Here is a 13,390-nt window from a genome sequence, read left to right on the forward strand (position 1 = left end):
AGCCAAAAAAAAGTTAGTCTGGGAACTAGCTTTGACAGCTAAATGTATTTTTTTAAACCTAACTCTGAGGTGAGCGAAGTGCGGCTCTTTGCCTTATGAAGTCAGATTATTATTTTTTGTTGTTCATCATCCATTGCTATTTGACTTTTCCATTTGCTCAGTTTTCCTTCACCACAGTTAGTACTCAAAAGTCAGCAAAATAAACGGAACAAAATAGACTGTAGAAAAGTTCTATTCAAAAAATACATAATAAAATATATTTTTATGAGCACATAACATCATTGCATAATGGTGAGATCTTATTCATATTTTCTCCTTGATTTCTAATGTTATAGACACAAAACCTAGGTTAATTCTAAGACTTTGTCTTCTGCCCTTGCAGCGGTCACAGTATGTAATGTGGCCTGGGTTAGGGTTGGTGTTGACACATTCAATCCTTTGGAAAGGCAACTGGTCTCCCCTCAAATCTAGTACAGTGGTACCTCGGTTCTCGATCACAATCCGTTCCAAGCGGCCGTTCGAGAAGCAATTTGTTCGAAATCTGAATGGATTTTTCCCATCACAATGAATGGAAAAAGAAATAATGCGTTCCAAGCCTTAAAATAGGCTTTTGTAGGAGTGAATGTAGAGTGTCTGTTCGTCTATGTGTGTGGCCGCTGCATGTGGGAGGGGTTGCCGAGTGAGTGAGGTCTCTCCAGAAGTGAAGAGGTGCCCGGTGCGTGTCCAGCTCTGAATGTGCGCTTCTGTGCAGTTTGGCTGTGACAAAGTCATAAACCAAGTCACGCTCTGTCCCAGACTCGCCTCATCCCTGTCCCAGCTCCAGCCCACAACAGGACATCAAACCCTGGAGTGAGCGCTCCAGCACCTCCCCTGTGACACTCTACCACGGTCCAGTGTGGAGACAGGAAAGGTTTTACACCTCAATATGAAGAAAAAACAGTCAGTAAATGTAGCTAACAGGACACGTCTGCATACAGAGGCTGTGTTATACACAATAACAAAGCGCGTCGTGGGTCAGCTGATCGGTCCACGCACGTTATGTTTTTTCCAGCTTTTTTCGGGGGCGTTCGAGTTCTGGATTTTCGTTCGAAATCCGAAGCAAAAAAATCTAGAAATTTTTGTTCGAACTCTGATTTGTTCAAAAACCGAGGCACCACTGTAATTGCTGGCTGAAAAACATGGCAACAACAAATATGTGAATTATTTTTTATTCAAAGGATTGAAGCTAATTGAACCAAAACCAAACTCAAACTGCTCCAATGCGAATGATGTTGCCAAAAAACAGCACGTATGACCTCATGAATTATATATCCAGGTACACACCCTCTCGTCATACCTTGAACTCAACTCAGAAACATTTCCCTGTCGTCTGAATATGAATGCCGCTTTCTGTGGGTGAGTTTTAAGTCATTAGTCCTCGTGAGGCATGTCTGACAGGACTCCTCTCCTCAAGCGGGACACAATGTTGGCCACGGTGCGTCTGGTTAAAACGGTTAATGATAAGCAGCCATGATGCATGAAAGGGTCCAAGCGTACAACCCTGGACAGTGAAGTCCCGTGCGAGGACAGAATGGAGAGTGTGCTGCAACAGCTGGTAAGATCCAAGAAATCGTTGTCATCTTCTTTAGCTTTAACCACACGACACTAGAGCACACGAGTCTGTTTGATCTGGAACTGTTGTGTCTGTTTAGACAACATGTTTTTCGTTTTTTAAGATTCAGCTGAGTCATTGTCTGTGACTGAGTCAGAGTTCCAACCAAAACACTAAAGTATTGCTCAATTCTGAATAACTTCAGGAGTGTAATAGAAAGTTACTGCTTCATTATTATCATTATTATTAATCTGGTGACGTAAATTGTGTTTTTGAGACATCCTTGTCCTCTGTATCCTTGAGTCTATCCAAGGCAAATCCGGTCAGTGTGTGGTCAAAGATAAGTAGTGTTTACTTGTGCATTTTGTAAAAGGTCAACAGTGGGTACTGACAAGACTTAAATGACGGAGAAAACCACTTGACAAACAACGACCTTGTATTGACCTCAGATAGAGGACACAAGAGGTGAAAGGTTGACAATGAAAAATGAAAGTTTAAGAAAGAAAACCAAAAACTTTCAGTTCTCTCGCTTCTGTTGTCCCATTGCAGTGCAGTGGTATTTACAGTGATGGGCTGATGATATTTCCTGAAATAGTGCCCTCATTTTCAGAGCCCAGTAAGTGGCGCTGTGGGTTTAAAAACGATGTGAGGTTTCATTGAAATGGCCGTTTTAATCCAAAGATTGTTGAGCATTGACTGCCATCTAGTGGGCTCCGATGATAAGGACACTGTTTCATGAAGCCTCATCCGCCCATCACTAGATTGGATCCAACCTGAAATGTTCAGTCGAGGTTCCTCACACACAAAACCATCTCACTCCTCGCCATGTTTAACCCAGTACCAGGAGGGGCTGCCCCAGAGGGGAAGTGGAATCATCATGAAGAGCAAAAGTCGCAAAAACAACGCACAAATGAGAAAATGCAATGCGTGATGGTGCCATCTAGTGGTACATTTCTTCAACACATGTCCAAGACTCCTACCAGTTACAACCTCATCATTCACAGGAGCTTGAGGCTGCTGCTGCTCAGCACAACACAAACATTCAGTTAGCAAAAACCAAAAATGTATTGCAGTCTTTATCCAGGTATTGCAGGACAACTGACATTTTGATGGAAACAAGTCCATTTTTTTTGCTACAAAGGCAAACGTGGGTCGTGTGTTTACACCCGACAGACTCGTGGAAATGCCCTGCTGTTCATCGTCATCTTGGGCATCGGAGGAAGCTTCCAGTCAGGGTACCACCTGACCAGCCTGAGCTCTCCCACCCCGGTGAGGCGCCCCCTGGACTCTTTAACATGTCGCCCCCTACTGTCTATGCTAAACAGCAGCCAGTCGCAGAGGTTCACCCTCACGATGAACATTCTTCTAAATCTTTCACTCCAGTTCATACAGAACTTTATCAACAGCAGCTGGTACCACAGATACCAGGAGGTTCCCCATCAGCAGAGCGTCACCACCATCTGGTCCCTGGTCGTCTCCTTGTATGCCGTGGGCGGGCTCCTCGGCTCCGTCAGCATCAAGTTCATCACAGACGTATTCGGGAGGTGAGAGCCCAAGACTCACGTGGCTTCTCTTTTGGATCCTGGCTGATGTTGGTCTGAGCTCCTCCACCAGGAAGAAGGGAATGATCTGCAGCAGCCTGGCGTCGGTCGCCGCCGGAGCCGTGGTCCTGCTGAGTAAGAGAGTGGAGTCCTTTGAGATGATCATCGTGGCCAGGATCCTCTTCGGTTTCTCAGCAGGTAACATCCGATGGAGTGAGGGGGCTGTATGGACCGAGTGACAGCTGCTCTGGACCTGCAGGTCTCGGGGTGTACTCTCACCAGATGTACCTCAGCGAGATGTCCCCCAGAAAGATCAGAGGGAACGTCACCATGACATCAGCAACCTTCACCACTCTTGGAAAATTATGTGGGCAACTGTTCGGACTCAGGTGCGCATCCTTCACTCATCGTGAAGTCATTCATGATGCAAGTGGTGGAGACTCCTGAACACCAGAGATGTTTGGGAGCAACCTGCTCCTGTTCCTGCTACATCTCAACGATGACTCATTCTTCTATCTCAGCCACGCCACTTTTTCTGTTCGGTTCCTCTGCTTCTTCTGATCTTGAACGCTGTGATGGTGGGAAAGACTTATTTGGGCCTCATTCTTCAATCATCGAATCTCATAAACCCATGAGAAGTTTGGCATCAAAGTAAGACTTTCAATCCCTGTATTTACCAAGTTAGGCTGAGTTACATTTTGACCATGAAATGCTTTGCTTTCCGTGGAGTGACATGGACTAGAGAAATGGCCAACATCTTCTGAACAGCGTGTCCCTGCAGACCGTCCCAGCTCTGGGCCCCGATGATGGGTTGTGTTCAACTGCGAGTAGTATTTTGCATATTCAACTTTAAACTTGTCTTTTGTGGGTCTTTCTGTAGTATAGTTTTAAATATATATAGTTTTAAATATTTAAATATTTTCAACATATGCTAACAAAAGCTTGAGAGACGTCACTTCTCAGCACCGAGCTCTGACTTCCGAGGTACCTGGAAGGCACCATTATGCTGTGTTCCTGTGACTCAGAAGTGAGATGTTGGAGCTGAAAGTAACATCACAGCTGAGTTAAATCACGTTCCAGTTATTGAAGTTGGAAAACAACACAGCGAAAAGCTTGTCTGGATAGAAGCAACTTCTTGGTAAATACATCTCCGTAACTAGAAACCAGCAGGATGAAGAGGAAACACATTTGCAGAACATGTTTCTTTCAAAAACTTCTACTTGAACTGGTGCTCAGGGTGAGGATTGTCCGATTTTCTGATTTGGAAACCTAACATCAGGTAGGGGAAGAAGTCATTTGGAATTTCCCACAACTGGACCCATTGTCTGTGAAGACCCGGAACACCTCCAGCGTTTCAGCATCTTTCCTTCTCTTCTTCTTGTCTTCTCTTGCTCTGGACTTTAACATCTCCAGGAAACTGATGTGAAGGTTTGTCCTGGTTCGCAGCGAGATGCTGGGCCGTGAGCAGCTGTGGAATGTTCTGCTCAGTGTCCCGGCGTGTTTCTCCGTGCTCTACCTGCTGCTGCTGCCGTTCATCCCTGAAGCTCCCAGGTACCTCTTCATAGAGAAGGGCGACGAGGAAGGCTGCAGGAGAGGTGAGGAACACTCAGGCAGGCATGAACGACTGATCCCGACCGGTGCAGCTCAGCTCTTCAGAGTCTGTGGGGGAGAGGGAACTTCAAGCAGGAGATGGACGAGATGTTGGCGGAGCAGGCCGCCATCGACGCGGCCAGGTCACGGAGCCCTCTGCAGCTGCTGAGGGACCGGACGGTGCGGTGGCAGCTGCTCACGCTTCTGGTCATCGTCCTGTGTAACCAGCTGTCGGGCATGCCCGTGGTGAGCTCCGCCCCGAGGGGCGCATGGGCCCATCGTCTTCTCCGCTTTAAAAGGTCCTCTCCTCCGCAGGTCAACACCTTCTCTTTCGACATCTTCCAGAAGGCCGGGATTCCCGCCGATAAGATCCGCTACGCCACTCTTGGCCTGGGAGTGGCAGAGCTTTTCACCTCCATCTCTTGTGTGAGTTGAGCTGCTCCTGAACGCCCCGTCATAACCTTCAACCTGTACATTTCATGGAGGTTCGTTGTATCTTTCCCCCGTCATGGCTGCTACTGCCAGTCCTGCACCTCCACCGTCCTCCCTTGCCACTCTTTCACATCCTCATCCACCATTTTCTGGACTCATTCGCTCCTCTGTTCAGGGTTTGCTGATCGAACACACGGGGAGAAGACCCCTGTTGTGGGGGGCCTATGGTGTCTTGACCGTCATCTGGGTGGTTTTCACCGTCCTGCTCAACATCCAGGTGCGACACTTTCAAACACTCCATCTATAGCAAGGGATGAAACACACATTGCTTTCACCTGACTCTGAAAATGCACTCGACAATCTACTTATCTGTCTCAAAGATTCTTCCCCCCAAGAATGACTTCATGAAGTGAAATGATGATGGAAAGAATCTCAGTCAACATGCTGCTGAGTCATGGTTACAAAATGACAGACGCTCTCAGAGAGCCAAATAGTGCCTCATGTTTGACCCTGCAATTATTTGATCTGTATAGTTTGATACATATTTCATAGCAGTCAACTGGATGGGACAGCAGGTGGCAGTAGCAACATGCTTGCACAACACACACAGTAGGAGCGAAGAAGAGAGTGGACCAACTCGGCTGAATCCTTCATGCTTGGCTGATGTTTCAATATCAAATCTTTAGAAAAAAAAACCGTTACACTGTTAAACTGTTTAAAGCTCAAAAATAGACTACAGGCCTGTCTTCATGTTGGAGACTTCAAGTATACTTCATAGTTTCACACTCACAGAGCATTTCCTATTTCATGACAACTTCTTGCTTCAACAATCTAATCTTAAATAAAAAAATTGTACCACATGAAGGTGTAAAATCTTGTATCTTCAAATCAAGTTTTGGTTTCATAAGGACAGCACATCTGCCTGAAGTAAGTCGAGTTGATTCAAAGGAAACACTCAAGGAGGAGGTTCTTCATTTCAGACCTCAAGTCACGTGACTCGATCCATGCATGATCACGTCAGATCTTCACATGGAGAGAAGTTCAGAATGTGCTCCGCAGTCACTCGGGTGTTGTCGGTTCACTGTTGGCATGCTCGCCCGGCAGGTGTCTTCCCTCTGGTCCTCTTACCTGAGCGCTGCTCTGATCGTCCTGCTCGTCGTCTTCTTCTGCGGAGGACCCTGTACTTGTCCGCCCACCTCACCAGCGTACGTTCCTCAGAAGTGTGCGGCCGCTGCTGAACCGGCTGTCCTTGCTCCTCGCAGCTACTGTCACGGCGACGCTCAACAGCGAGATCTTCGTCCAGTCCAACCGCCTGGCCGCCTTCGTCGTCGTCGGGATGGAGCGCTGGTTGATCTTCGGCCTGATGGGCTTCGTCTTTCCGTTCCTGTTTGTGAGTAGAACTCTGAGCTGGAGAGAAGAGGACTGAACATCAGTAGATATGTGTGTGTGATGAGAGGGAGGCGACGAAGAGAGTGCAGCATCGGCGGACACTGTCATGAGGTGGAGACTCAAGAGTCAGTCAGAGATGAGGATACTGAGGTTGTCATGGAGAGAGAGGATAAGATCAGACATGAGTCTATCAGAGTTCGGAGGGACAGATGTTTGGACAGGAGAAGAGGAGAGTGGGAGGAAACCGGAGTGCCAGGAAACAAGAGCAGCTTGGTAAAACTGATGTGAATCTGTGCGGCATCGGAGGTAACTGAGCATGACGTCTCCTCTCTCCAGACCGCTCTGGACTCCTTCTGCTTTGTCATCTTCGCCTGCAACTGCCTGCTGGGTTCTCTGTACGTCTTCTTTGTCCTGCCCGAGACCAAAGGGAAGACCCTGCTGCAGATCTCCCAGGAGTTCAGAGCCATCACCGTCTGTGGCAGATCGCTCTCCGAGGAGAAGGCGGCGGACGTGGCGACCAGATTATGAGAGGCTTCTCCCACACTGACGGAGAGTCTCATGAGAAGCATTTTCTTCCAAACATTCATGACTCACCAACATTTCATTTTCTTCTTATTTATGGACACCTTTAATATATTGTCTGTTATGGTGATCCATAAATTTAATAAAATTTTCTTCGCCTTTGCTTTTACTAACTTAATTTTGGAATTAAAAAAACATATCCCTCTTAAATTAATAAAAAAAAAATAAATCTAAATATATTTTAAATATTAATATTCTGTTTTTTTTATTTAAATTAAAATGATATGTATTAATAAATAACTGTGGAAAGTGTGCAGAGAATAAATGAAGTTGCTATCTATCTGAATGCTTATGTGCTATATATGTTTATTTTATTAGAATGAATATAATGTAGTATTTAAAAATATAAATATTGTATATATTCAGGCAACAATTTGAAAATTGTTTTGTAAATGAGGAAATAGTCCTTTTGTGAGAGAAAAATGTCTGGGGAAATATGCGCTATTATTATTAATTTTTTTTAAACACGGAAAAATGTTTGAATTCAATGCAGAATGATGAAGACTTTAACTGTTAAATTTTTAAATAAATAAAGGAGAAGTCATTTCACAACACAAGGAATGTCGACACACATTTTGCCTCCAGTTCTTCCTCCGCCGGGAGCCAAACTTGGCCGGACACTTGAGCTCTGACTGACAGCGTCTTGGCCGCCCCGCCGTCCTGCAGCAGGAGGATTAACTCCAGATTAATTTGGGCTGATGGTTCACTGTGGCAGAACCGGCCACAGCCTCGGTCCAGTCTGGCGCTCGGCAGGAGCCCAAAGTCCCAGATGACCAACTCCTTTGTGTCTCAGATCAGATGCACCATGAGCTGTGCTGCTGTGGTGGACCTCATCAACCAGTGGCACTGTACAATCTCCAATAACTTGACCCCATGAACCAAACTTTAGGTCCGTGAGCAGCGCAGGGTTCCAGTCATTAAGTTATCATGATGTATTTTGGGGTTCTGGACTTATGAGAGAAATAAACTGTTCTTCACTCTGCTGCCTTTCAACCTCTCTTATATGAAATGATGCCTCACGTGATGTACAAGAAGCAGTGCACTATAATGTAGCGTAACCTTGTCAAATGTAATTCAAACATTCACACATTCAAAACATATTGACATATGTCATATTGATACTTCAGATAACAATATGGAAATAAAATAAACAATAAATAACCAGACAGAAATGTGGAAATTGAAGTAGAAATATACTAATAAAAATAAAAATCAATATTTCCTCTTTTATTTCCACATCATTCTCAGAATAACAGAGCTCAGATTATTTACAATATGAAAACCATGACTTTATTCTTTTGAAAATAATAAACCATGCTTCCACTTTTTCGATCTTGTGTGGTGGTTTCTTTTGTTCATGAAAATTTATATCATGATTCCTTTTCCAGCACGTGATGAAGCATCAATTTCTATGTCACATTATTTACATATTAAAAACAAAATCATTATGAATAATAACAAAGTATGTCTAGTGCATTTCAATTATGAACCACTAGGGGCGCTCGAAACTCACTTTGAGCATGACGCACAAGAACCCGCAACCTTGGACGCCTCCAGCCAAAATCCAGATTCACTCAAATACCAGACGCTTCATATTTTAAGAGAAACAAACGAGGCATGAATGAGAAACAAAAAGACTGGAGGGACATGAAGGAGGAATGTTTCATCTGGATCAGCACACCTCCGTCTCCAGAATGAAAGAGACTCCTGTTTCTCACACCCTGCGCTGCACATGGGGTCACGCTTCCACGAGTTGTGCATTAGATTAACACAATGATGAGCCGAGGCCTTGCCCCCGGCTAGCTGCTCTCCACAGAGCCTCCTCTGTGCGTGGCTCGGAGGAAAAATGTCCGTGAGAATTCCTGCTCGATTAACTGGGTCTGTGTGTGAAGAGAAGGTCCGCTTGTGTCAGAGAGTCGTGACCTGACGACCTGGAGTTTCACACTGGAGCTCAAGTTTCTGTGAAACCAGCAAAGCTTCACCAGGAAGCACCGCGTCCAAACCTGGAGGTCACGTGTGGCGGCAGGTGTCACGTGAGGTCAAAACCTTCTCTCACCATGTGACAAGTGACAGTCACGAGCACTTCCCTTGTTTGACGGTGGAATTCCATTGTCAAATTATGAGACGCTTGTTTGTCTGTTGTCCTGTGTCCTGACAGGGATGAGGCGAGTGTGGGACAGAGCGTGACTTGGTTTATGACTTTGTCACAGCCAAACTGCACAGAAGCGCACATTCAGAGCTGGACACGCACCGGGCACCTCTTCACTTCTGGAGAGACGTCACTCACTCGACAACCCCTCCCACATGCAGCGGCCACACACATAGAGGAACAGCGCACCTGCAGCAGACACTCTACATTCACTCCTACAAAAGACTATTTTAAGGCTCAGAACGCATTCTTTCTTTTTCCATTCATTGTAATGGGAAAAATCCATTCAGATTTCGAACAAATCGCTTCTCGAACGGCCGTCTGGAACGGATTGTGGTCGAGAACCGAGGTTCCACTGTACATTATAAAGCAGTTCTATGAGCACCACATAAATGAACACTGTAAAATAAGAACATTAGAGACTCATGGACCATTATCACCTGTACGAACATGGTTCTGTTCAGAGCAACTGAGCTTCCTCTGCGAAAGATCCCGTCTAAAGACGTTTGTCGCGCTATAAATCAGCGTATAAAGATCGTTGGAAGGTTGTGGAAAAATGCAGCCCAGTAAAGTCAACATCAAGAGACCCGGCTTGTCTCACTTACAACAGGAGGACTTAAGTGGTCCATCCATCACGGCGGCGAGAGAAGAGAGGAGCGAGAGAAGGACGGAAAAGAGCAGCAAAGGAGGGAACATAAACAGCCCCACTGCTGAACCTGATGTGGCGACTCGGTACAGGTGGTTCACAGATGGGAGCCCTGAGCTTGTTAATGAGTCACACTGAGGCAGGGGGTCGGGGAGGGAGCAGACGGTGCCCCCACCCCTCCCGCCGCCTCTGGCACTGACTCTCAGCTCACTTTCAGGAGGCTGTCAGTCAGGGAGGGAGTCGAAGCCCAGTCCAACGCCATCAGAAAGACTTGAACAGCAGGGATTAGTTTAAGAAGAGAGGTGGGATAAAGAGGGCTGAGCGGTCAGTGTCGAGGCCAGCGGGAGGTCAGAGGTCGCTCTTAAGTGGGTGAAATGCATTTTGAGATTAGGAGGTTTAGTGGAGGTCTGCGGTTCTCAAACCTGACGCCACCGCTGCGTGTTCCTGCTGCCAGACTCTGAAGGAGGAACGTGGTCCTAGGACGCCTGATACACTGAGTCTCTGGCAGGACTTCAGCTATGGAGCTGAGCTGAGGATGATGCTCAGACTCATCACTCAAACCTGGAACAGACTGCAGTGACCACACAATCACACCAACAGGTTTCCCATTTTTGATTCAACACATCACCACTATTCAACAGCAGGGATCTGTAATGGTGTTAGTTTTTCCTTCCATATACTATTGAACTCTGTGGATTGTTTTCCCACTGAAAATATGCTGTTGAAGATTCAGATCCACTCTTCTGTCTGTGGTGTTTCAGCATGCAACCACTGGCCAGTCACACTTTCCTTTGCTGCCAAGATCATCATAATAAATGTATAAATCAATATTTAGTAGTTTTCCATTTTCTGTGAATTTACTGATCTTTGCTCCGTGTTCCAAGCTCGTGTGTGTGTGTGTTTTGCCGTACTTGTGAGTACCAAGTCTTGACAAGCCGCCTTCTTGTGAAGACAGGCCAAAATGTCCTCACAAGGTTTAGAGAGTTAAACGTCACTAAAAGTAACGTATTATAATTGGGTTTCAGTTTGGTTCAGAGTCCTGCTGAAGGTGAGCCACTTATTTTGGATGGTTCAGCTAAGGGTGAGAGGCTGGGGAAAGGGTTATGTCAGTGAGCGGTCCTCATAAAAATAGCAAAAAAACAAATGTATGCGTGTGTGTCTAGGTGTACCTGGTTGATCACTTGAGGGGACCAATAATTAGTGACCAAACACCTCTTGTGGGGACCGTATGCTTTTGTGGGGACCCCACAAATCCATGCCTCGATTTGAGGACGGAGACGTCGAAGTAATCTCACCGTAACTGGGTTTCGGTTTGGATCAGAGTCCTGGTTAATGTTAATGTTTTGCATGGTTAAGTTTAGGGTGAGAGGCTGGGGAAAGGGTTGTTTCTTTGGCTTCTCCTGCTGTTAGAACAGTTCAGCTCCAGACTCTCTCCCACCGAGCGAAAGATAAACTCTGGTGCGACTTGAATAGAGAACTGACTGTGGAGGTCACACTGGAGCTGTTGCTTCTCCAGACAGTAGTAGGAGCTTGGAAGAGAACGTTGGTCGACTGTGAAGTGAAGAGACGGTTTGGCCTTCACTTGCAGGAACATGTAAGTGGTCACATCATCTATTAAAGCCAAGTCATCGCCTTCGTACTTCTGATAGGCGCACTGAACACCCTGGTTTGGTCCCACACCGTCACAAATCAGCTCCACTGTCTGTCCAACATTTGGGTACAAAGTGTGATCTTCCATCTTCTGGTGGTCACAGACGATGAGAGTGAAGTTCCTCTCCAGTGTCATGTTGCCCTGAGCCGTCTCGCATGATATCGAAAGCCCCCCCCACCTTGTGGATGATCTCAGCGTGGATGTTAGAGATGAGCGCCGGCCATAACTGCCATTATAACTGGGTTTCAGTTTGGTTCAGAGGACATTATGTTTGGTGAGGACATTTTGGCCTGTCCTCACAAGGTTTAGAGGGTAAAAACGCTAGTAAAAGCAGTTCATTATAACTGGGTTTCAGTTTGGTTCAGAGTCCTATAGATACAAACACGTGTGTGTGTGTGTGTGTGTGTGTGTGTGTGTGTGTGTGTGTGTGTGTCTGCGCGTGAGTGTGAAGCCCAGCTGCGCAGCTGTCATGAGTTGAAGTTGTTGTGAGATCCCCTAAATGCCATAATTACCGGTCCTAAAGAGCAGAAGGGCTGCAAATTACAGCTGCGCTCTCAGCAACTCAAAATAGCCGGATTCAATTATTTACAAATGAAGAATGTCGATGGAGGGTTATCGAAACGTGCGCACACACACACACACACAGACGCACACACACACAGACACACACACACAGACACACACACACAGACACACACACACAGACACACACACACAGACACACACACACACAGACACACACACACGCACGCACACACACACACAGACACACACAGACACACACACACAGACACACACACACAGACACAGACACACACACACACACAGACACACACACACACAGACACACACAGACACACACACACAGACACACACACACACAGACACACACAGACACACACACACAGACACACACAGACACACACACACAGACACACACAGACACACACACACACACACACACACACAGACAAACACACACACACAGACACACACACACACAGACGCACACACACACACAGACACAGACACACACAGACGCACACACACACAGACACACAGACACACACATACATAGACACACACACACACACACAACGTCACACACACAGACACACACACACACACCTCGGCTAACTGGAGTCCTGTGACGGCCGGAGTGACCAGCTGTTCAGACTCAGTGTTTTATTTGTGTCACAAGAATTTCAATAAAATTCCTTCAGTGTTTGTCCTGCAGCCCACAACAATAAGCAAAGGAAAAAGCAGACGAACAGCGCAAAAAAAAAAGAATAAATAAAACCTACTATTTACTTTGAAATAATCGGTTAAAAATTCACCATGGAAATGTTGAACATACTGACTGACTAAATAAATCATTACAATCATAACTCCAATCCCAAAAGTCTACAAAATCACCAAGCTTGGATTTTGAAGATGATTTACAGAATAGAACATCATCATGATCAACAAAAACAATAATCATAATAATAATTGTTTATTGTGACAGAGAGCCCAGTGCCATGGGATAAAATCTATTTTATGACTATATTTGTGTGATTTGTTTGTTATTCATTTGGTATACATCGATACAATAGCTGGATGTTTTGGCCTCCAAAATATTTTTCAAAGGCATAATCTCACAGTTTAAAATGAATAAATACATCTGATTTTAATTTGGACCCACCTGTGCTGTAATGTTCAAAGTGGCACTACATTTTATTGAAGATACATAGAGTCAAAGAAATACAGGGCGAGATGGTAAACCGTCCTCAGCGTCAGTGGAAGGTAAACATGACGTTGAAAGTGGCGTGGGGACGTG

At 45.7% G+C, this 13,390-nt stretch overlaps 1 protein-coding gene across 1 annotated transcript; it reads left to right on the forward strand.

Annotated features, from left to right (window-relative positions):
- Positions 1 to 1,569: 1,569 nt before the first annotated feature.
- Positions 1,570 to 7,071, forward strand: slc2a9l1 (solute carrier family 2 member 9, like 1). Its single transcript, XM_053868844.1, has 12 exons — positions 1,570 to 1,594; positions 2,765 to 2,860; positions 2,975 to 3,135; positions 3,206 to 3,330; positions 3,392 to 3,521; positions 4,579 to 4,727; positions 4,781 to 4,968; positions 5,038 to 5,148; positions 5,330 to 5,431; positions 6,259 to 6,334; positions 6,417 to 6,544; positions 6,880 to 7,071. Exons 1-12 carry the CDS (start codon positions 1,571 to 1,573, stop codon positions 7,069 to 7,071), a joined length of 1,482 nt encoding a protein of 493 aa, XP_053724819.1. The 5' UTR covers position 1,570.
- Positions 7,072 to 13,390: the final 6,319 nt, after the last annotated feature.

The sequence above is a fragment of the Synchiropus splendidus genome, chromosome 6 (genome assembly GCF_027744825.2).
Source record: "Synchiropus splendidus isolate RoL2022-P1 chromosome 6, RoL_Sspl_1.0, whole genome shotgun sequence".
NCBI classification, from domain to species: Eukaryota; Metazoa; Chordata; class Actinopteri; order Syngnathiformes; family Callionymidae; genus Synchiropus; species Synchiropus splendidus.